Raw genomic sequence first — 24,236 nt, 5'->3', positions numbered from 1 at the left:
GTGTTTGTATCGGATTTTTAAAAGGAAATCACTAACAAATACTATAGATGTAATTCTAAATGGTCTTATTAAATGAAAAACAGAGCTAAATACAGAGTTAAAAGCCCAGAGATCAGAGCAGTAGCCAAGAGCTAAGACCACCTTATCTTACCCCTCACTGCCATCCCTCTCCTGAGAGAGAGACCTTCTTCCTGTGTATTGTCTTTTTAATTGCCTTTCTGTTCTGCCTTCTCATTGGTTGTAAACCCAACCACATGACTTCCTCATCACTGCCTGTCTATACAGACCTCCAGGTCTCTATGGTTGGTACTGGAATTAAAGGCGTGTGTCACCATGCAGGGCTGTGTCCTTGACCACACAGAGACTCTGCCTGCCATGTGATCAGATTAAGGGTGTGTGCTACCACTGCCAGACTTCTGCTTAATGGCTATGACCTCTGATCTCCAGGCAACTTTTTTTTTATTAACATACAAATAAAATCACATTTCAGCACAAATAAGTATCACCATAAAATACTACAACCATTAACCCACAACTGAAGTCATGTGCATTGAGCCCACACAAGACTTGCCATTTCAGCAATCTGTTCATGAACAGAGAGTAGCTCACAGGGACCCACCTTGACTTCTGAATGATTAGATACTAATAGATTCTGGGAGAGGAGGGATCGCTGTCTTTAGTTTTGTGCCCTCTGCTGAGCCTACCAGGTTCCAAAGGATAACTCTAAGCCCATGGTCACTAAGATGGTCTGTTTATTCTCAGTAGATCACAAAACAAATAGATGATAACATAAGGGAGAGATTTGTGGGGAAGGGGTGGAGTGGCAAGGTGGTAAGAAGGTGGGGGAAAACAATGGACAGTATGCATTGCATACATGCGAGAAATTGTCTAAGAACAAATTTAACAAAAATGAAGTTAAAGCCGGGCGGTGGTGGCACATGCCTTTAATCCCAGCACTGGGAAGGCAGAGGCAGGCGGATCTCTGTGAGTTCAAGGCAGCCTGGTCTTCAGAGTGAGTTCTAGGACAGCCAGGGCTACACAGTGAAACCCTGTCTTGAGAAACAAAAAACAACAACAAAAATGTTATAAGGAGGTGACCAGGTTAGCCACAGTTTCGCTGTGCTAACTGTGCAGAATAAATGTAAACTTGGATTTCTTGACCCCTGCCTCAGAATGATTCATAGTAATAAGGCCTGGCTCTGGGTCAGAACCCATAATAAGAGAAAATGGAGAAATACATGTTAATTTGGGAAAATGAATTTATTACAGTTTTGACCAAAACTGAGGAGAGGAATTCTCAGTCTCTCTCTGGGGCCGTGACAATGCTCTAGCTTACATGGGGGAAGGGGGAAGGGAAACAAAAGGCAGGAAATGTGCATGGATAACTGAGGTCAAGTAGCAGTAATGGAAGATGGGTGGTGGCAAAAAAAAAAAAAAAAAAGAACACACCCTTCCTGGAAAGTCAAAGTTCATGGACTAGCTATTTCCACTCTCAGTATGGTTTTTCTGGTAGGTATTCCAATGCTTAGGACCCCCATAGAACTCAAAGCACATATGATTACTGATTTATTAGAAAGAATACAACTCAGGAATATCGTAATGGAAATACATGGGTTTGGGGTTGCATGGAGTTCCCATGCTCTCCCCAGGGGTAGCAGCCCCTCTGTCATCATTGGTCACAGTCTAGAGGCCCTGAACCTCGTTCAGGAGTTTTTGGTGGTGGTGGTGGCATTTGGTTGTGCTTTCTTTTGCTTTCCTTTGTTGTCCTGGGCATTGGGCCTAGGATGGATTGCCTAATAGGCAAGTGCTTTCCCACTAATCAGCAACCTTGATATTTAACAGTTTTATAGGTGTTGTTGACTGACAGTATCAATAGCCAATGGCGTTTGAGTTTGGACTGAATCCTCTCAACTCATTCCAAGGGGGTTAGGAATAAGCCTGAAGGTTCTGACCCTATAATATGATTCCAACTAACACTTGAAAGTTCTAGTCTGTCTGGGGCCCAGGTGCTACCCTGAAGTTATCTATCCCCTCAGCAAGGTAGCCTCATGCCATTCACACACCCAGCTATGGCCAAAAGCTTATGAAGAGCAAAAAATTGTTCCTACTGCTCAGGACCCCCTTTGGCAGGAATAGAAGCAAAGACTAAGTGTATAGTTCAGTTTAACAAAGGCTCTTAAAGTTGAGAAACTTACAACCAGGGAACACTAGAAGGGATGGAAAAATAGCTGAGAGAACCTGACTGGTGTTGGAGTCATTTCCCATGCATGGCAGGAAATTTATATTCATTTTAGCATTTACCTTTATAATACAAGATGCACTTAATGTAATACGAATGAGCTTACTTATATTTAGGATTTGAAAAAAAATTTCTGCGTACATACTGTCTTTACACATACACACACATATGTATCAACACATATGCATAAATATGTACATTAAGACTAGAATAGTGTATTTCCTTTCCTGGCTACAGGAAATTATACTCACTTTGACAAAGAAACTCTGCTCTTAGAATATCAGCTTTAGTCATTTCCGATAACGTAATTATGTTAGCAATTTAAAGAAGGAATTTGTCAGAGTTTGAGGTGAAAACAAAAATAAAAATGGAGTGAGATTGCTCCTGGAATAGCTTTTGAATTGCGTCTGTCGCCACGGATGATCAAGACTCAAGACAGAGCGTGTTCTGTTTACAGGGTGCTTGACAGTTGCTAAAAATGGCAATGTCAGAGAGTCTTCGAGATCATCATTAATTCATTCATCTCCACTTTCCAACCCGTTCTTCCCTGAGCGTCACAGCCATGTGAGCCTGCTTAGAAATACATCCTCTAACATGAGTACTTGTCCCTTCAAAGACCTTTGTAGCAGTGAAAGCAGAAAGCATGTATACCATACTAAGTGTGAAGTGTAGAAAAATGTTCAGAGCGCTGGCCCTGGGGCTGAAGCCTGTAATTGCAGCACTTAAGAGGCTGAGGCGAAAGGTGTACAAGACTTCAGCCTACAGAGTAAGACCCTCAAAAAAATACAGAACAGCATACTTATTAAGTAGATTATTTTGGAGGATATAGCTATGCATTATTATAAAAGCAATTCTTACGTTTGAAGAGACTGAGGCTTTTGCTGGTCCTCAAAGCCAGAGTTAATAATACACCTTAAGGTCACCGAAGACTTAAGACTGCTTTCCTACTGTGTACTCAGCCTGTTTGTTTAACCTGCCTTTAAGTGAATAATGTAACAACCAACCTTACTTGCCTTGGATTTCTCATGCAATCAACTTTTACAGCCTAAATTAATGCATAGCTGTAATCTTAAGTAGTCTTTCATGCCCCTGATCTTGGAGTAATGCATGTATGTTTGAACATGTATTATGATAATCATTTGCTGAAAACAGCAAATATGAGTGGAAAGCAGTCATAAAACAGACAGCCACCATAAATGTTGAACAAAGCATTCAGATACTGCTTGATAATGTTTGTTTTGTTGTCTGGGTCAATTAGAGTCAGTGACTTAATCGTTTATAAGACTCTGTTAAAGATTTCTCTAAAGTGTCCCTCATTCCTTCCCCATGTGCTATTTTCTGTGCTGTTCAATGAAAGAGAACAAAGCTCTTTGTTAGAGACAGACACATATGTACAGACAGACACAGGGACAGATTTGCAAGACAGCCTTCAGACAGGTGTAGAGTCAGACTCATAGGCAGACAGGATGGAGGAAGGAAGACATGAGGAGACTGAAACAGAGAGTTCAGACTGGACTTGCTCCTAGTCAAGTGATACCAAGAGGAAGCACTTTGATTTCTGCCCTTAATTCGACACCGGCACATTATTGGTGACTGAGTTTATTATTAATGCATTCAAACGAGTGCAGGAGGACAGTTGGGATTGTGGGTCATAAAGTGAGGCTTATTTTTGCCTCCCCTTCTAACCTTTTCTGAATCTTTTGTCACCTTTGTCCCCTCCCACAGTCTTTCCCTAGTCAAAGGCTGCTCCTTTCTTCCCCTGTGTCCATGGGAAATGGTTTATCTGAGAACAAGTTCCTGCTTGGCAGGCCCAGAACTTGGAGACTAGAAGACTTCAAGAAGGGAAAAGAAAAGACTTGCCCTATCCTGGGATTTTTTTGCCCATTGTCTCACTGTGGATAGAGATTTGAGAGAGGAAAGTCGTCTTCTTTTTCCTTAGGGTCAGCCTTGAATAAACCCACTTGGCAAAATCTGTCCCTAGGGTTTTCAGTAGAGTGGAGAGCAGCAAGCAGTACAGACTTTAGATTCCAGTAGTACTTTCTTCATCCCAAAGAACCAACTTACACAGAATGATGGAGTAGAGGAGTTGGCAGAGACATTGTCATCACCTCATGTGTCCCCCACCTGGATGGATAAGTGTCTCTTCCCTTCTCCTGCCCAGGATGTCCTGTATTGTGTGCTTAGCCCAGTGAGGGGAAGAAGTGGAGGACAGAAACAATCTTGCTTTGCATGCAGTCCCATCCCTGTTTCAAACTATCTTCAGCTCAGCTTGTAGCTCTTACCTATAGGCTCTAACTTTGCTCTCTAAAGCCAGAGAAAATCAATCTTTCATATGGCAGCACTTTAAAATGTTGAAGAAACTCCATGCCCTTTCTTCTTCTCTGTTTTTCTTCATTGTATTAAGCCTTTGTACTTCCCGCATCCCTGTGGGATGGTTTTTAAACCTCCTGAAAAGAATTTTTCACTGGTCATTGTTGAACCTGAAGCTGGCAGGATACAAAAGAACTCCGGGTGTGTTGTTAGCAGATCAGGGAACACCAGCTGCCCATCTCCTCTTGCCTAGAGACAGAAGTCAAGATGGACTCAACAAGGCTCTAAAAGGGCAGTAGTCTTCTGCCTCCTTTCTGAGAAATAAAAACATGTAGAACATAAATATGGGCTTGGTCACATGATTTTGGTTAAAAATATCTCTGAAACTATCAAAGTAAACCTTGTGGGGTGCCCATCTCAGACTGAGCCCTGTGTGGAGGGAAGTCTTGAAGTAACACTGAGAGAAGCCCTCACCTCAGACAACCTGACTCTGAACCCAAGAGCACAACCTCGGTAGCTTTCAAAACTTGGGAACTTTTCATTTTGAAAATGTAAGTTTAAGTCTCCTTACTCTTACCATTGCTCAAGATTCTATTCTACCCTGTTTGGGGGCATGTGGAGTTGGAGACAAGGCCTTGCTTATGTAACCCAGTCTAGCCTTGACTACTCATAGCAGTCCTGATGGCTAACTCAGCCTCCTCAGTGCTGGGATAATAAGTGTACAACTGTTGTGAACGGAGGGTCATAATTACCAGTTTATGTTGAGACAACATGGCAAAACATGGATACCCAGCATGGGCCAAGATAGCTAACACTGGACATCTGTGGGGCTATACGTCCTCTAACACAAAAAGGCGGACACCAGATGTCCAGAGAACACAAAAGTGTGTAGTGATGTGATATATTATGTAACTATTTGTGGCAAAATGCCACTTTTGTGTAGCTTCTTTATATATATGGCCTTGAGGTCAAAACCAGAGACTTTACCTTCACCAGCCTGCCAGAATGTGCCTATCTGCAGGCATGTGAGCCTACTTCTGTATGACCTGTGTACGAGTCTATACGTATGTATGCCCATGTGTACTGGGTGCCTGCCTGCATCTGGATGCCTAGCAGGCTGTATAGCAGCCTTCAGCCAGAGTGAATAAAGTATGTCTTCTCTGTCTACAACTCCTCACATGAGCCACCTCCTCTCCTGCCATCACAGCTAGGACCTTGGAGCGCCATCCTGGTTAAGTTTCTATTCTCAAAGCTTCTTGTTTTCTCTGTTAATGTACTCAGTTATTTCAGCTGCTTGGGTTGCTTCCCTCGCTGTCGTACATGGACAAGTCCCAACTCATGACCTCCAAACTGAATCTCCCCTTACCAGGAACCTGGCATGTCATAGCTGCCTCTTGGCAGCAACCAGTGCAGATGATAAAAGACCCATGGGCTAAGTAATGATCTCCACAGGGATCAAGTGGCTCCCTATTGAATTAGATGCCAAATCCTCTGAAAACATGGGGCAGGAAGGAGAGAAGCATCCCTCTGAGCAGAATGAGTCTGAGCAATAGACATGAAAGCAAAATCTTTTCTCCTGCAAATAGCATCTTGGTCTGGCTTGAGGGAGAGTTGCAGGGAGCTTGTGTGCCTGGGAGAAAACATTTAAGGAATGCTCTTCCTTCCACCAGGACACGGTACCTAAGGTTTTGTTTTTGCTACTCTTGCTTACTGACCATCCCCAAGGCTGTACCTTTCCTTGGCAGATTAGGATACGACCCTTGCCTCTTCCCACTTAAGCCACAGTACAAATGCACAAAGCGCGTTTAAACCAACACACCAAGGAATGAACAGCTGGTGGTTCTGATAAAGCGAGAAAGGTAACCCTGGAAAAGCATTCTGGGGGAAAAAAAATCAATGTGAAGGAAATCAAAGAGCTTATCAGTCTCAGACCTCAAACTTGAATTGCATTTGGGCTGCAGGTAATGGAGTGACTATACTGCTTAAAGAGATGAGAAGTCTATCATACATAAAAGAAATCCAAAGATAGTGTATGGCCGGCATGATTATTCACTGTGGAACCTTACACCTTTGTCTTTGTATCTTTCCCATTGCCTTCCATCTCCAAAGTTATTTTATGTTTTAATATGGCAATTATAGTTCCAGGCTTCGGGTTTTCACCCTAATCAGAAAGGATTAAAGCAAATTTCACAGGCAAAGGCAAAAAGATACTCTTCTTAGGGAACTTTTCCAGGAAGTCAGTTCTTCAATCTGCACTTTGATCTCATTGATCAGTTCCTGGATGTAGCTTAAGAAATGTGGAGTAGCAAGATACTTAGTGGGACAGGATGACACTCTGAACAAAGGAAGGTCTTGTTGCTATAGAAGAAAAGGAGGATGGGTGCTGGGCACGCAACTCGTACTGTCTATTAAATAAAGAAAATGCCAGTTGAATTTGAAACAAGAGTGGTTCAATAATAATGTTCTTGAGGCTGGAGCCCACGGCAGAGAGGCTCACAGGGGATAAGAAGGAAGGAGGTCTGTAGCTAGAGTTTTCCTGCCTGGTCCACAGTCAGGACAAATCTTTGTCACCCGCCAGTCCCACAGCCGCTCAGACCCAACCAAGTAAACACAGAGACTTATATTGCTTACAAACTGTATGGCCGTGCCAGGCTTCTTGCTAACTGTTCTTATATCTTAAATTAATCCATTTCTATAAATCTATACCTTGCCACATGGCTCATGGCTTACCGGCATCTTCACATGCTGCTTGTCATGGCAGCGACTGGCAGTGTCTCCCTGACTCAGCCTTCCACTTCCCATTATTCTCCTCTCTCCTTGTCCTGCCTGGCCACTGGCCAATCAGTGTTTTATTTATACAGAAAGATATCCACAGCAGAGATCTAACCGTGAGTTGACCTCTAGAATGTTTCTCTTCTTTGCCTAGCATGGAGCTCTCCATGAGTGGGCACGACTATCAGGCTGCCTAGGAATATCACTCAAATTTCCCAGAACTGGCTTTGTTTGTGTGTATGTGTATGACATGTGTGCACCTTTGTATATGTGAGTGCAGGAACATGTATGGAGGTCACAGGTATTTATCCCGACTCCCACCTTAAGACAGGGTCCCTTTGTTATTTTCCTGTGACTACACCAGGCTAGCTAGCCCATGAACTTCAAGGGATTCTCCTGTCTCTGTCTCGCATCTCACTGTAAGAGTGTTGAGATCACAGATATGTGCTACCAAGCCTGGCTTGACATGAGCTTTAGGGATTCAGACCTTCACACTTGTATGTTGCATACTTCACTTGCTGAACTGTCGCCTCAGCTCCATAATTTGTTTTTGATAATGCTCTGCATGGGACAAGGGACAGCAAGTTTTTTGGATCATCTGTGAGAACCAAATGTTTATTTTTCTTCCTTTCTTTTTTCCTCTGTGTTTTCAGAAAAGGCCTCATTATGTAGCACTATTGGCCTGGAACTCACTATGTAGACCAGGTTGGGATTGAATTCATAGAGATCTGCCTTCCTCTGCCTCCCAAGTGCTGGAATTAAAGACATGCACCAACACCAGCAACCAATTGTCCTAAGAAAGCCATCTAATTTAACTTCTATATTATAGTTATATTTTAATAATGACCATCCTCAGGAAAGAGCACACCAACTGTTTATCTAATATCAAATGGTCAGTCCTAAAAACATACATAAAAGTAACAGTATATAGACTGAGTAGGTTTTATTCAGGAGTGTGTGTGTGTGTGTGTGTGTGTGTGTGTGTGTGTGTGTGTGTGTGTATATTTATATGCATGTGACAACAATTAGTGAAAAAAGGAGCCATGACTTTGAAAGAGAGCAAAGACGGGTGTATAGGAGGGCTTGGAGGGAGGAAAGGGGAGGGGAAATTATGTAATTATATTATAATCTCCACAATAAAAGAATTTTTTATAAGAAATACATGTAAGTCTGGCGTGCAGGTTACTGAAACAGAACTGTTAAAACCCTTGGGACTGTCTGAGTTACAGGATTGTCTTTTGTTATTCACAATAAGCCTCATTCCACCATACTTGAGTTCACACTCATGAAGATTAGATGTTTGGAACTTTCAGCCCTACCCTCTAACTTCTTGACCTCTCCAGAAGAAAGGAGCTAGAGACTGAGTTAATCACCAAAGCCAGTGATTTAACCAACCAGGCCTGTGTGTTCTCGTTTGCCTCCTGTTACTATGATAAATGCTATGGCAAAAAACAACGAAGGGGAAGAAGGGTTTGTTTCAGTTTACAAGTTATAGTCCATCATTGAGAGATGAGGGCAGGAACTCCAGCAAAAGGAGCTGGAAGCAGAAACCATGAAGGAAGGCTGCTTACAAGCTTACTCTCCCTGGTTTGCTTGGCTACCTTTCTTATATAGCCCAGGCCCACCAGGACAGGGATGGTACCTCCCACAGTGGGCTGGGCCCGTCTATATCACATAGCCCTACACACATGTCCACAGGCTAGTCTGATAGAAGCAATTGTTCAGTTGAAGCATCTCCTTTCCAGTATGTCAAGGTGGACCTCTGAAGCTAACTATAGCACTATGAAATGAAACCCTAAACTCTGGAGTTTGGAGACCTTCTGAATTGAGAGAAATATGGAGATACCTGGAGGGTAAAGTAACTGAAGATAGGTTGGAATCTCCAGATTCCTCTTCCATATTGTCAACCTAAAAAGTACATTTCATATTTTAAAGGAAATAATAGTTTATTCTAGAGCTACTTTGAGTAGCTGTGGCCCAGGAACACGGATTTAGGTTATCCTAACTTCCATGCTTCAATGTAGAAGCAGTTTCACAGGGTTTTTATAGTTTTACAGAACAAAGGAAGTCATAAATCAAGGCCCCTTTAAAATACACTCGTGGGTACACCAGAGAGGCACATGCAATGAGATGGGAGAGGTATTCTATAGGCCCAGGATGCTGTCTCATGACATTCCTAGCTCCCAGATTGGCAGAAGCCAATGTTCTACTAAGTTAATAGCTTCTAAGGGTTTTTTTGTCTATTATCATGAGGTGTTAATTCGGATACAGAGTGGGGCAAGGAATGGCTGTTCCAGAAGGCTAAAACTAGAACAAAATAAAGTAATTAGCCTCTGAACCTACAAACAATCTCTTCACAGTACTGAAATTCCAATTGGTCAATCAGTCTCTGTAGACACAGAAACTCCTTCCAGGAGATTTGTTCACAGTCAGATTCTTTTCATAAATTTTCATTCATAATATCTTGTCCTATATATGTCTTTCATTTCCTTGATTATATTTATGATAAACTATTAATAAGAAGGAAAGTGATTTCCCATGCGAAGAGCTCTTCTTGGTAATTATGAACCCAGAGAATTGTCAAAACCCCTGATTTACAGCCATTCTGAGGCTAGTGTGTGAAGTGGGGAGCAATCTTGTGGGGCTGAGCTTTTAATATGTGAGGCATTTACTAACTCCAGACAGTGTCGTGGTTGAATTGGTGGGTTGATGTCTGGAAAGCAGAGTAGCTGGTTGATGAGAAGAAGGTTCCATGTTTGATATGAAAGTGTCCAGTAGAAGAGCAATATCTTGTTTGTTTAGTTGTTTTGTTGGTGTTGGTTCTTAAATCATTCTGTGCAGATATTTGGAAATAGCAATTCATCTTGCCTTTTTTAATTAAAGCTTAGTTCAAATATGCATGATACCCAAGAGCAAGACAACTTAGAGAAAATAACTGAGTTTGACTTAATTTGGCCTTCTTGTCACTCTTGTGTTTATATGTCTTAGCCCAACCTAGTAAAAAAAAAAACTAATGCATATTTATAGAGGATTTCCATGCCATTGAAGAGGTATAAAGGATAGTTAGTTTCTGGGACTGGAGAAACAGCTTAGTTAGTAAAGTTCTTGCCTATAAGCATGATCCCCAGAAACTATGGGATTTTTGTTTAGTTGGTTTGGGGGTTTATTTTTTGTTTTGTTTTATTTAAAGGCATGCAGAGATAGGCAGTTCTTTGGAGCTTTTCTGGCTAGCCACCCAAGCCAACTTGGTGAGTTCCAGGATAGTAAGAGATGGTATCAGAGGAACAACACCTGAGGTTTGATCTCTGGCCTCTACACGTGAACACATGAACACATGCCCCTCAACTGACCCACACCACCACACCACCACACCCACCACACAGAAAGATATATGGTTTCTGCTAAGACATTTTAAAATATAGACAATTTTTTTCTTTCATTTAGAAAACTAGCTTCAAGGGACTGGAGAAAAGGCTCAATGGTTAAGATCAAATACTGCTCCTACAGAGGACTGAGTTCAGTTCCCAGAATCCACATTGTGGCAGTTTACAATCACCTGTAATTACAGTTCTAGGAGATCTGATGCCTTCTTTTGATATCTGCAAGCACATGAATTCAAAAGCACCCCCCAACACACATACACACAGTTTAAATTGTTTTAAATCTTTCATTCAAAGAACTGGCTTTCAGAGTAAGAGTACATGTAGGGCATGACATGTTTATGAGGTTCAGATTTTCAGAGGTTTTCCAATGACAAATGCCAAGGGCAGGACTGGATGCCATAGTGACCAGTGTTTTCATAGGTTTGCTAGGCTTATTCATTAAATCTCTCTGCAGTAAGACCTCTGGTATGGTCTGTCTCCAAACTTACAGTTTAACCATCCATTTACGGAAGAAACAAAGCAAAGGTGACAGTTTTGGAATGTTAATGTCAGACATTTGCGTTTGCCTCAATTCTTGAAAACTTTGATAAAAGTGCAAATAATACTTATTCCAATTCTGAACCTGAACCTTAATGTATAAGGATTATTGTCTTCGTATGGTAATGCAGTTTTCCTTGACTGAATATATACTGCTTTTATTTGTGGGGTATGCTTATAATCACTGCTGATTTCCTGCACTGATCCCTTTGCTTCTCAATGCAGGTCTAACTGGCTCAAAAGTCCAGGTACGGACTCTGACCAGCTCTTCCGCATGGTGGCTGAGGTCTTCATTCTGTGGTGTAAATCTCACGTAAGGACACACTGGGCTCTGGATTGAGAATCGTTTGGGCAGGTATAGATCTGGAGAATCTTCCTTTTAATGCTTGTTTTTTTTTTTCAACCTTCCTCTACCTTGCTCTGCTTTAGAACTTCAAGAGGGAAGAGCAAAATTTTGTGATTCAAAATGAAATTAATAACTTGGCATTTTTAACCGGAGACAGCAAAAGCAAGATGTCAAAAGTAAGTCCTCAGAATTCCATCTCAGGGATGCTCTAACCTTGGCCTCATGGGTCTAGTTCATATTCTGTGCGGCTTAGTGGCACATCCAGATTGGGTCCCACCATATAACCAGCAACCTCTAGTGCTGTTTCTTTAGAATGTGCCGGAAGAAGCTCCTGTCAAATAAGTGTAGTTATCATGTTTTATGAATAAAGAGGTGCTTGTATATCAGAAAATTTAAGTCTCAAGACTTGCCCAAGGCATTTGAGAGGTCTCCAAACAGAAGCTGCTATGAATGCTTTTTTTTTTTTTAAAAAAAAAAAAGTGCATCCAGTACAGCCACCACTCCAAAAGTGCAGATGTACAAAGCCACCTTCTGATGGGCTGAGAGGAAATGACCTTGCCTTCACACCTCCACAGCACACACCCGGGCATCATGTTTTCTTTCTGTTTGGAACACCAACATCTGTTTTATTCCAGATGTGCTGACCTCTTAATGCCTGTGTTCATTTTCCACGACATTTTCACTCAGAAAGTCAAACATCTGTCCATCTCCTTGCAGGAGATGTTTGAAAGAGGGCATGTCACTCTACTGTCGGGAGGGGGTGGGGGAGGGGGGAGCTAACCTATAGGAGGGAACTGTGATACAGAAGGGGGCAAAGTAGACTTGCACCTCCTTCTCAGTCAGCTCTGTACAATGAAGCTTCCTTCGTTGTCTTGACTGGAGAGAACCAGCCACGCTTCTTCGGTTGCACATACAAAAGCCAAGCCCCCTTGGCTGTGATGTCTTCTTCCTGGCATTGTGGCTCACTATTGGCTCTGTGTCCCTGAGAACTGTGCCTCAGGGAGGTTTGGCTTCTATCTCAAGTGTCAGCAGCCTGTAGTAGCTGAGAGACAGCCCTCATGGCTGGCGGTGCTGCCTGTGAGGAACATGAAGGTGAAGTGTGCATGGGACCCCTCAGAAGTGAAAGGTGGATCTGGCAAGACAGGAATCATGGGCTTATAGTGAAGACCTTGAACATCCCTCTAGTAACCATTTTGGACAGATGACCCATGTCTTGGCACTGCAAGAAAGAGATAGCACAATGAAAATGTGAGTGCCTGGGGCTGTACCAAATGGGGCAGCTGGCTCCCATCAGCTGCAGCTACTCTGTACTGCCTCTTCTGTCTTTCATCTGTTTTTAACACTAGCTCTCTTCCAGTATCCAAAATTTGACTGTAGAGGTTACAATCTACTCTCTAGTATACACCAGAGTACACTTTTCACATATGCTGCCTAATAAAGTTGACATTGAAAATTGCTCATCTATAAAGCAGGGAGATTATATTTGAGGAAACTTGGCTGCAAAGGCATCTTGTGGTATCTCCTTTGGTGCTTTAGGTACACTTATCTGATTTTCCACAATCCTCCTTGCATTCACTTGTTGATAGAAAAAGCTGTTCACTTGAGGAATACAAGCCCAGGTTTCCTGGCTTCCTAGGACTCCAGCTTAGCTAAGTTGCCTTTGCAGGGTCTTGCAGCCATCACAAGCCGCCCTTTAGCCCAGACTTCTTACAGGAAGTCAGTAAATCCCAAGCAGACACCATGCATTGGGTAGATCCTCTGGCTCAAAACTGACCCAGCTAGCATCCATGACAACCTGATGCAAGGATTTGGAGTACAAATGGGGAAAGCCATCTCAGCCCTCTGGTGATGAATGGATCTTCAAGGTCCTTGAGTTTATAAATGAATGAGGCAACAGAAAACCATTTCACAACTCAACTCACCCACTAACAAAACTAACATACCATTCTTTCATTCATGATGCTAATTAGGAAAGGGGGCATTTGCTAGGTTCATTTACAATACTGAATAAGGAAAGAGGGGCATTTGCCTGGTCAGAATGGTTATGTTCAAAGCATGGGTATCTTTCCTCTTGGAAAGGTTCATCTTTAGGAGCAAACTCTGCTTCCACTGACATTCTATGCCAATTGTTTTTGAGCCTTATTAGTCACACTGTCCCTGTTGCCTCAATTAGGACAGAGAAAATAGTAGTAAATAGACAAGAAATAGAAAGGAAAAAGTTCTGTCCTTGGCTGAGCTACTCACTAGGGCTTTGTTTCATTCACTTACTCCTCAGAGTCCATCTTTCCAATTTGTAATGGGGTTGAGTTTACTACCTGACTTTTTTAGGTTCTACCAAGAGACTCTGGTTACAATTCAGTTTTCATGAGTATCTGTCAGAATATCACTTGATAAACACATTAATGCAGACACATTGCCTTCAATAAATAGCCATTTCTGGTATCTGAGGATAGAGAACTACATATGAGAAGCCAGGGAAGGAACTTCCTTCCATATCAGTTGAATTCCTCTTGCCCTTGCTTCTGTACAGTCAGATGTTCTCTGCTACCTGGTCAGAATGGGCACCTGTTACCTGTGCTTGCATTTGTCTCTGTTCTCAGTTGCATTCTGGTGTTGTACAAATGAAGTTGCCTTTGGTGCATATGGCAGTCTCGGTGGAGGTATCTGTCTGTGAATGCTGCATGTCATGCACTGCATAAGCCATGCCTGATGGCAAGGAAGCACAAGAAATATACAGTGGGCCACACTGTTCCCACCCGATTAACTGAAGATCCTTTCAAAGACATGTTATTTTGCTGGCAGCTCACACACATTTCTTCTTTGAAAGCTCATTGTATATTTTGTTTATAAAGCACCGGTTTGTGAGTATACGTTAAGCTAATGTGACTAGCTGAGCAAGTATTTTTTATTTGGTTTGGTTTTTAAATGTGCTTTGTTTTCTGGCCATATGGCAGCAGCTTCCTCGGAGGGGAATGGTAAGTTAGAATGCATTTAGCCAAAGAAATGTTAAGACAGCCCTTGACCAATTTTGTAAACACTAAAATGCACCATTGAGATACAAGAATTGGGATGTGTTTTTAGTGAGTTGAAAAAAGACAGGAATTGTCTAATAAGATATATTTGAATGTTTTAAGAGAGTACAAAATCATGTGACTTTTGCTCAATGTGCTCAAGTGCACATACACAGATACACACATGTACATACACATACACATACACATACACATACTTCCTCACTCTGCAATCTTTCTCTTTTATTTTCTTTGTTCTTATACTTTTGAAGTATCTCACATTCATACACTCATGTTCTCTCCCTCTCTCCCTCCCCCTCTCTCCTCTAACACACACATACACACTTACCCTTTCTCCTCTACTGTCTGTCCTTTCCCTCCTATCTGTCCCCTTTTCTCGTGATCTTAATCCTCCCTCTGCATGCTCTCCCTTTCTCCTCCTCCACCCCCCAACCCCATCCCCTGTGTCTCAGACTGATTTCTAGAAATTCTTTTTTCCTCTAACATCTCATGTTGAGTTGACTTACATTAACTTCACTTACCCTCTAAATGGTGTAAGGACTTCCCACAGGGCAGGTCTGCCTTTGACCAGAGCCTGATGTGAGCCCCCTGAGCTATAGTGGCCACAGACAACACTAGGCAATGCATCTTCATCAAACCCCCACATTTCAGAAAAACATGAAGACTGCAAAGTCTGGCTTGGAATTTTTTTTTCCCCTTAAGGTCTAGACAGAAAGTCACTTGTTTGATCATAAAGTGCTGCTGTAGTTTAGGACGTAAGAGTGGATAAGTGGAGTTGTTCTGAGGGCATATGAACCAGAATTAGGGAATTACCGTGAGGTAATTAATCTTAGCAATATGTGAAGAGTAAAGGTATAGCCTTCAGGATATAGGAATCTTTGACTTAAAGTGTGTTTAAAAGGTGCAGTGTAAGAAGGTAGAGGCTCTGTTGTTTAGATTGTGGAGTGATCCCAAGTCACTCTGGACAGTCCTACACTATCCCAGTAACACCCCCCTCTCTCTTTATTTCCTTCTCCCTCCCTCCATCGCTCACTCTGTTTAGAGACAGAGTTTACTATGTAATCTGGGCTGACCTCAGATGCTATCCCACAGCCCAAGCTGTCCTTGAACTCTTCTTCTATGTGCCTCAGCCTCCAGTGCTGCCATTAAAGGTGTGGATCATCATGCCCAGCCCAAACGTGTAGTAAGATCTCTTTGTTGTCCTTGTTGTTTGCTCTGTTTTTGCTCCTTCGATTTCAGTGCTTAGGATGGAAGTCAGGATCTTGAGTGAGCTATGTAAATCCCAGGCCATCCAGTAATTTTTAAATATATTTTTATCAATTGCAAATAGTGAACACAAAAAGGATTCCAGTTTTGTTTTGTTTTGTTTCTATGTATACTTTGGGGAGGGGGGGTTGGTTTGGTTTTGGTTTCAGATTTTTTTTAAGAGAGAGAAAGAACATAAAGTTTGGTGAATAGGGATCTGGGAGGAATTGGGAGAGGGGAAAGAATATGATCAAAACATAGTGTATGAAAAACATTTTAAATATAAAAAAGAAAAATGGGGAAAAATAGCACATTAGGCTAATGGTTTGTACACCAAATATACCAAATGAACTTGAATAAAAATATTTTAAAGATTTTTGAAAAGATTCAAAAATGTGAATATATATATATATACATATATATATATATATATTCATCTATATGAATGCAAACCTTTTAGAAGAAGCGAAGGCATTGCCCTTAACTTGATTCTCTAATCTGCTGGAGTGGATAATGTGGTGGATGGGAGAAATTAAAACTTGAGGTCTTTGGGTACATACAAATTGTCTGCAGCCCCTGTGGCTAAAGGAAGTAAAAGAGGAGACACTGTAAATATAAAGAATTGCTGTGAGTAGCTACTGTGGGTGGGATCTACAGAGCATACACTCAGGAAGGCTAGTCTCTGAGGTAACTTCCTCCCAGGCCAGAAGTGCTTGATGAGGATATATATATAGTTCTTTACAGGCAAATTAACCTACATCCTAACCTCCCCTCAGTCTTCATGCTATGCTCACGTGAACTGTTGAATTTCTGTTCTGCTGACTGAGCAACTGGGCCCAGGAAGCCATGAATGACACACTGCCTGCTGCTTTGGTTCCCTGCTTTGACTGATTGACTCTTCTTCTTTCTTTCCCTTTGTCTTTCCACACAGGCCATGCAAGTAAAGGTACAGGTCAAATGCATGATGTGTCTTTTCTGTCCTAGTAGTAGAGAGAAGTACCAGGCTCTGTCCCCCTCCACACTGTGGTCACCATGGGGGGTGGTACAGATGGATTTTCCAACCTGTGGGTCCCCAGGGAAGACAAGTAGCCTGTCCAAGAGTGAATGGAGGCTTATCCACCCTTGGGATGGGGAAGCCAGGCAAGCCTTGCTTTAATGAGGTCTCCTTGCATTTTCTGCTCCCTTCCCCCAGAGGCCTTCTCTCCTAGTTTGGCAGCCACTATAATGCCAGAGATAGGAGGACCAGCAGGGCTTGGGGGCCTCAGAGCCTCACTCTGCTGCCATGGCACCAGGTTCACATTTCTAATTTCTGTTAGTGGCCCCAATCCTCTCACACTGTACATGTGCTGCCTCTGATTCAAGCTACTATGATTGGAGGAGAGTCTCCAGGACTGAACTCAAGTTTGACATCAGTAGATAACCTTAAGTTTTTGCATAAAATGTACACATGATGGAATAAGTTTCCAATTGTTCCTAAAGTTTATGTAGACATTCTTTTCTTTCTGTTCACTAATAAGTATCTAATGTTATTGTTCCAAACCCTCTGACCCAAGGTATGTGGTGGAGAATGGGAGGCATGTAAAAGCCAATTTACATGCAGCTCGCAGAAAAGAAAAATGGAGCCTTAGCAAGATAGACTTGTATCTGGGTGATGTCTCAGATGCTTTCTTATTGTGTGACCTCAAAAAACTCAAGATCCCTAAGCATCATGTTTTCATTCCTAAACTATTTTTAGCTTGTTCTAAGGACTAGACATGCTCTATTTATGTTTCAGACATATTGAAGTCATACATGTAGTGGTTATGATTAGAATATGATACAGGCAAAATTAACCAGAGGCTAACTGAGAAATCACTTGAATTCTATATCAAATCCACAGTTACATTTTGGCATATTTACCCATGTGCTGTGTGTTACTGTTCACATTTACACATGCATAATACCATGTAGTTCCTATGTATATAGCCAGATTCTATCCTTAACGGATAATTTAGGTGACAGACGACAGATAGGTTTTGCTGCTGGAATTCTCCACTTGGTGGTAGAACACAGAAGGAACCAATGAAGCTCAGTGAGCAACAGAACTTACAGTGTAGAGTCTTGTGTGAAGCAGCCTTCACACTCTGCTGTTCTGGTATGTGAGAGGCCCCTGGTCCTTAGCATCACTTCTTTCCTCCTCAATTGTGGTATTGCTCTCCTGACTTGCATCCTGGGGCTCACTTGTGCTTTTGGAGTCCTGGGGACACAATGCCTCTGCAATTCTCTTTCACAAGACTGATTTCCGAATGGTAATATAACCACCTGAAAGTGCTGCTTGCCTGGCCCAGTAGGAAAACCACATTTTCAACTGAGTGTCATTCATCATTAGGAATCTCTTTCTCATATTGGAACATAGTCATGGGTCCAAAGGCAGAACTAATTCTGACTCTTCTCTAGAAAACATATGTCCAGGGCTTTGGAGTTGGCTCAGTGGTTAAAAGCACTTGTTACTCTTCCAGAGAACCTGGGTTTAGTTCCTAGCACCTGCATGGTGGTTCACAACCATCTGATCCAGAGGATCCAATGCCCTCTTCTGACCTCTTTGGCGCCAGGCCCACATATGGTACATATACATGATGCACATGCATATAAAACATACATGCAAAACACTCATACATGTAAAATAAAACAGATATAAAAAATAAAAGGAAAATGCATGCCTCATAAATGGGCCTGAAGTGCCACTTCTAGGGGAGGTAATAGGGACACAGCGCTCTGTGTGCATGTCGTTGTAAATCACACCACTGGTACTGCATTTGAGCAGACACACTCTCGAAGCAAAACCAGCTTTCCCTCACCATGCGCCCTGACTAACTGCAGGCCACAAAGCCCTCCCTACTTGTATCAGCTGCTTCCTCAGCTGAGGTAAAGTCTATCAAGTAGAGAACCATGTGGTCAGCATTGCTCTTCCACTCACAGCCTCGGACAGCCTCGTAAAAGCAGGTTGCTGTAGCATCCCGTCTCCTGAGCCCACCCAGACGACCACATGCTATGCTATGGCTGCTAAGTGTTTTCAGTTGCTTGTTTGGCAGCTACCCTCGTCCACAGTGAAGCAAGTCAGAGTTCTCTCTTATGCCTCCCACTTAGAACCAGGTATGTATTTTATACCTGTAATCCTGGGAGTAGAGAGGCTGAAGCAGGATCGGCCCAAGTTCAAGGCCAGCATGGGCTACATAGTGAGACCTGTTTCAAAACAACAAAGCTGCATCTCTACGTCCACAACAAAAACAAAACTCAGAAAACAAAAGCACTAATACTTAGCTGAGTGAACTCTGAAAAGAAGGACATGGCATGAACAAAAGAAAACTCTCATCAGCTGGAGCGACGACTCAGTAGTTAAGACCACTTACCGCTCTTACAGAGGACCCCAGTTCAGTTCCCAACACCCACCTCAGGCAGCTCACAACATCCTGTAACTCCAGCTCCAGGGGATTAGATACCCTCTTCTGGCCCCTGTGGAAACTGCACTCATGTGCACATACCCATCCACAGACACATGTAAGTGCAAATATCCAAAGTTAAAACTGAAACAATAAAAAACTCCCATAGGGTTAGGGGTTTGTTTTTTTTTGGTTTTTTTTTTTTTTAATCCATGTATAGTTTTTCTTATACCTTCCTCCCAGCCAGATCCCGAAGCAGTCCCACTGTAGATTTTCCTGTAAGACTTTGTGTTGCCCCAGGGTGGGTGGAGAGGCTATGTGGAAGGCCAGTGCTGTCAAACACCAGCTTCAGCCCTGGAAATAGGCCACTGGTGCCGGGCGAGGTGTTCTTCCACAAGTTAGCTGGTACCCCAGTGGTAGGGAGCTGTTCTTTGTTGGAGTTATTTTACCTGGTGTAAGAAGTCGTTCTTTTTGTTGTGACTGCTGTCCACTCGGTACAAAAGCGAGCAAGCACGCACTACGGGTGTCTGTGCTGTGTGTCTGTCTAGCTACCATGGTCTTGTGTGCATGTCCAGAAGTGAAGGCTCAGGGTTGGGCTGCTCTTTCATGACCATCTGGTTTGTTTTCGCTTAACACTTCTTTTGTTTCTGTTTTTCTACTGTTCTTTGAAATGTAGTAAGGCCCAGCCTGTACGGACAGGGCCTCAAGGAAGCAAGCTACCCCTGAGCTGAGGCAGTTCCTTTCAGAGAGTCACTGAGCCCTTGTCTTTATTTCAACATCATCTCCTAGTCTGGAGGACAGGACCAGGAACGGAAGAAGACAAAGAGGCGAGGAGACTTGTACTCCATCCAGACCTCCCTCATCGTGGCTGCGCTCAAGAAAATGCTGCCCATTGGTCTGAACATGTGTACTCCAGGCGACCAGGAGCTCATCTCTCTTGCAAAATCTCGATACAGCTGTGTAAGCTGCCTGTGTGGGCCGGCTGGGTGCAGAGTATGGGCTGTGGGGAGTGGATGGTACTCAGCCTGTAAAGGAGTGGTCCCCTGAGGGCTGGCAGTGGGGGTTGAGGGGAAGGTATGCACCTTGTAAAGCTGTCTGGGAGTCAGTAACTTGGGGATAAGTCTCCTTCACTTCTCAGATGGCAGTTAAATTGTGCACTGTCCGTCCATACTTCCTGAACCCTCGTTTGCATTTCCACGGTGATCCCTAGGAATAAAATTTAGCCTCTTTCCACAGAGGGACACTGATGAAGAGGTCAAGGAACATCTGCGGAATAACCTACACCTGCAGGAAAAGGTGATGCTTCCTCTCACAGGCAGCCCCGCTGGCTGTAGGACCAGTCTTCCTCAGTCATGGTGTTTGTCTGATTGTTAAGCTAGCATCTTGCTAGGCAGCCCAGGCTAGTCTCAAAGTCAAGACCTTCCTGCCTCAGCCTCCCAAATGCTAAGATTACAAATGTATACCACCCCACACCTTGCTCATGTTTTAATTTTAATTTTTTCGAGACAGGGTTTCTCTGTGTGTAGTCCTGGCTGGCCTAGAACTCATAGAGATCCACCTGTCTGTGCCTCCTGAGTGCTGGGATTAAAGGCGTGCGCCATCACGGCCTAGCTTTTTTTTTTTTTAAATTAATTTATTTATTGTTTTGCCTGTGTAAGGATGTCAGATCTCCTGGAACTATAGTTACAGACAGTTGTGAGCTGCCACGTGGGTGCTGGGTATTGAACCTGGGTCCTCTGGAAGAGCAGTCAGTGCTCTTAACCACTGAGCCATCTCTCCAGCCCCTTACTTATGTTTTAAAATGTATTGTAAGAACTATTTAATTGCTACAAATGGGAGGCAAAGGCATAAGGATCAGGAATTCAAGGTCAATGTTGGTTATGATAGCAAATTTGAACACAGCCTGGGCTACAGAAAGCTCTGTCACAAAGAAAAGAAGAAAGAAAGAAAAAGGAAAAAGAGAAAAAGGCTAAACTCTACGGCTGTGCCTTTCATTATTGTTCATTCTTTTGCTATGGCAAAGAGTCCTCTGATAAGTGTATGTCATACTTTCTACTACATAAACATCAAGCCATCACAGAAGGCATTTGGATTAAGTCACAAAATGTATTGGCTACAAGGTTTGTTGAACAGGGAAAGAATCACTTGGGAGGACATTTTAGCACCTGCCATCCTGGAGATCTTTTGAAACAGAATAAAGCTGTGTCATGGGTTTAAAAAAAAAAAAAAATAAGAAAATAAGAGCTAGAGTTTAAAGGCAACTTGAGATTTCTCTAATTCTTTAATTCTGAACAGCTCTGTTTTCAGGGTACATTATGCCCTAACATAAGAGTGAAGAAAAACAAGAGTACTGATTCTTTCTCCCCAAATGTATAGCAATGGTGGAAAAAATACTCTAGAGGAAAAAAAGCAATAACAAAAAAATCCCAACTGCCCAAAAATAAGAAGCTCAACTTTTAGCAGTGGGGGTGTTATGGGACCCCACCAGAGATGACCACTCACACACAGTTGTTATGCCCAGATTGTGACCCAAAGAGACCACCAAGACCTTGGATGTCCAGAATGCAACAGCAAGGTTTATTCTGTAGATACAAGTCTAGACAGGGAACTCATTCCTACACCCAATACAGTGAGGCAGGGAGGAGTTGCTCTTTCTTTGTGTGGCTAGCTTTTTAAAGGCAAAAACCATAAGCCCTTCAGGGGGGTTGGGGGGGGTGTTGCACGGTGCAACTGGGATTGGTTTATTTTTATCTCTGTTCTCTTTTAATTGGGTGAGGGTATGTAACCTTTGAATTTACTGGTTGGTGGTTACATTATCACTTTGGGGGCAGTCCAGCACAAGTCCCAGGCTTTGTCCTTGAGCCTCCATGGGGGCTGGCTGGCCTAGCATGTACTGACTGTGGGGGCTGGCTCAGTGGTCTAGACTCTGTCCTTGACTCATGCACATAACTCTAAGTTAGTGAGGGGTCCCAGACAGTAAACATCTGGCTGAACTTTGAGCAGAAAGGAGCTACTGCAAAGACTATGTCTTTTGTTCACAGCCCTCCAGAGACTGCTTGCTCAGTCTCAGGAAACTGAAATTGAGGCCTGATCCTGAGAGAAGACTGAGCAGCCCGTTATGGCATCTGCTTGGTCCTTTCACAGTAGCCAACTGAAACTCTTTATTCCAGCCAGCTAGGAACCACAGCCAAGTGTGGCCACAACAGGGATTTTTAAAGGAAGAAAACCACATCCTGGCATCTCACTCTGATGCTCCAGGGAGCTTTGCAAAAGCAAGCAGTTTTAACAGAAGCTAAGATAAACAGTTAGCTGGAGGAGGTTCCATACAAACAAGCAGTTTCACAGACACTAAGATAAATTAGCTAGGACATCCTGACCTTGGGTTCCTAGAATAGAGTTGAATAGTTTTCCCTGGAATCCTTTTTTTTTTTTTTTTTTTTTTTTTTTTTTTTTTTTGGTTTTTCGAGACAGGGTTTCTCTGTGTAGCTTTGGTGCTTGTCCTGGATCTCGCTCTGTAGACCAGGCTGGCCTTGAACTCACAGAGATCCACCTGGCCCTGCCTCTCAAGTGCTGAGATTAAAGGCATATGCCACCACCATGGAATTCTTCATCAAGATCAAATTCTAGTTAAACTTGAAATGGCCTCAGCAAGAATACAAGATGGAATCAGAGTGTACCCTGTCTTCAGCAATATAAGATTTACTTCATTCACTAATAAACATTTTTAGAATTTAAAAAAAAAAATACAAGATGGAGAAAACTTTGCACTGTCTTGCCCTGTCACAAGGGGAAGCCAGCCTCCTGGAGAGAACTCGGGTGCTCCAGTCAGATACATGCCTTAGGGCTGGAGCTTTAGTAACTTTATCCTGTCGTGATTGCAAGGTGTGAGACCTGAACAAAATTAGCTGAGGGCCAGAGAAACTCATGTATCTCCTTCAGAAACAAAACGTGAAACCACTTGCCTCCAAGTTTACCACTTGCCTCTCTGTTTACTAAAATGTGGATAGAAAGCAAGTAAATAAAACCATTCCTGAAAATGGACTCAAAAGATTCAGAATACGTAAGGGAATGCTCCAAGTGAGTAACTCAAGCAATAAGGAACTAAGAGAAAGGAACTTAAATACAAATACAGTAAAAAACATTTAGACAAAGGAAGCAATAGAATCCACAAAAGAAAAAAAAAAATCAGAACATTCTTTAAAAGGAGGGAAATGTGTTTGACCAAAAACAAAAAAAAAAAAAAATAGCATAAGGATTATACAGATGAATAACCTTGCAATTTAAACCTTAATCTATGGGCATAAGTTATAAGGTAGGTACAGCCAAACAGAGAGTTGATAAATTGGAAGATGATTTATGGAAGTCATCCAAAATGTAGCACTAAGAGATAAAGGGATGGGAATATGTAGTTCATATGTAGCATTTATATGTCGTAGGAATAAGAATGGAGGAATGGGGCTGAAAAGATGGCTCATCAGTTAAGAGCACCCGCTGCTCTTCCTGAAGACTCAAATTTGGCTTCCAGCACCCACATCACATCAGTCAGCTCACGTTGTACTTGTAACTCCAGAGAATCCAGCATGCTCTTCGGCATCCACAAACACCCAGACACGTGTGTCACATACTTACAGAGTTATACACACATACACATAAACAAAAATATAACATATTTTTTAATATAAGAGGGAGGGAGGGAAAGGAAAGGGGAGGAAGGTGTGAGAGCCAAATTTTAAGTTTTAATTGCTATATGGAAGAGATCTATGAAACAAAAATGCCTCTGATCTGCAAGCCCCTTGCCCAAGGACAGATAGTTCCTGAAAATGCTGGAGGCTGTTGTTCATGGGAGATAACAAACCACATGATTTCACTCCCTTAAACAAGTTTGTTTTACCCTCTGCACAGATGTGCTTGATCACGTGTGGGCAGGAGGTCCACAGGCTGTAGGTACATGAG

At 42.6% G+C, this 24,236-nt stretch overlaps 1 protein-coding gene across 1 annotated transcript in view; it reads left to right on the top strand.

The window, feature by feature from the left end:
• Ryr3 (ryanodine receptor 3) overlaps positions 1-24,236 on the top strand; it is a gene marked incomplete at its 5' end in the record, with an annotated part of 626,824 nt that overhangs the window by 551,551 nt on the left and 51,037 nt on the right. The window contains 5 exon segments of the mRNA XM_037205092.1: positions 11,467-11,554; positions 11,671-11,763; positions 16,796-16,810; positions 20,073-20,243; positions 20,520-20,579. Coding sequence (XP_037060987.1) covers positions 11,467-11,554; positions 11,671-11,763; positions 16,796-16,810; positions 20,073-20,243; positions 20,520-20,579 — 427 coding nt within the window.

This window comes from Peromyscus leucopus, chromosome 4 (genome assembly GCF_004664715.2).
Source record: "Peromyscus leucopus breed LL Stock chromosome 4, UCI_PerLeu_2.1, whole genome shotgun sequence".
NCBI classification, from domain to species: Eukaryota; Metazoa; Chordata; class Mammalia; order Rodentia; family Cricetidae; genus Peromyscus; species Peromyscus leucopus.
Note: the sequence above shows the minus strand (reverse complement) of the source record. Positions and strands in the feature narration are given on the sequence as shown.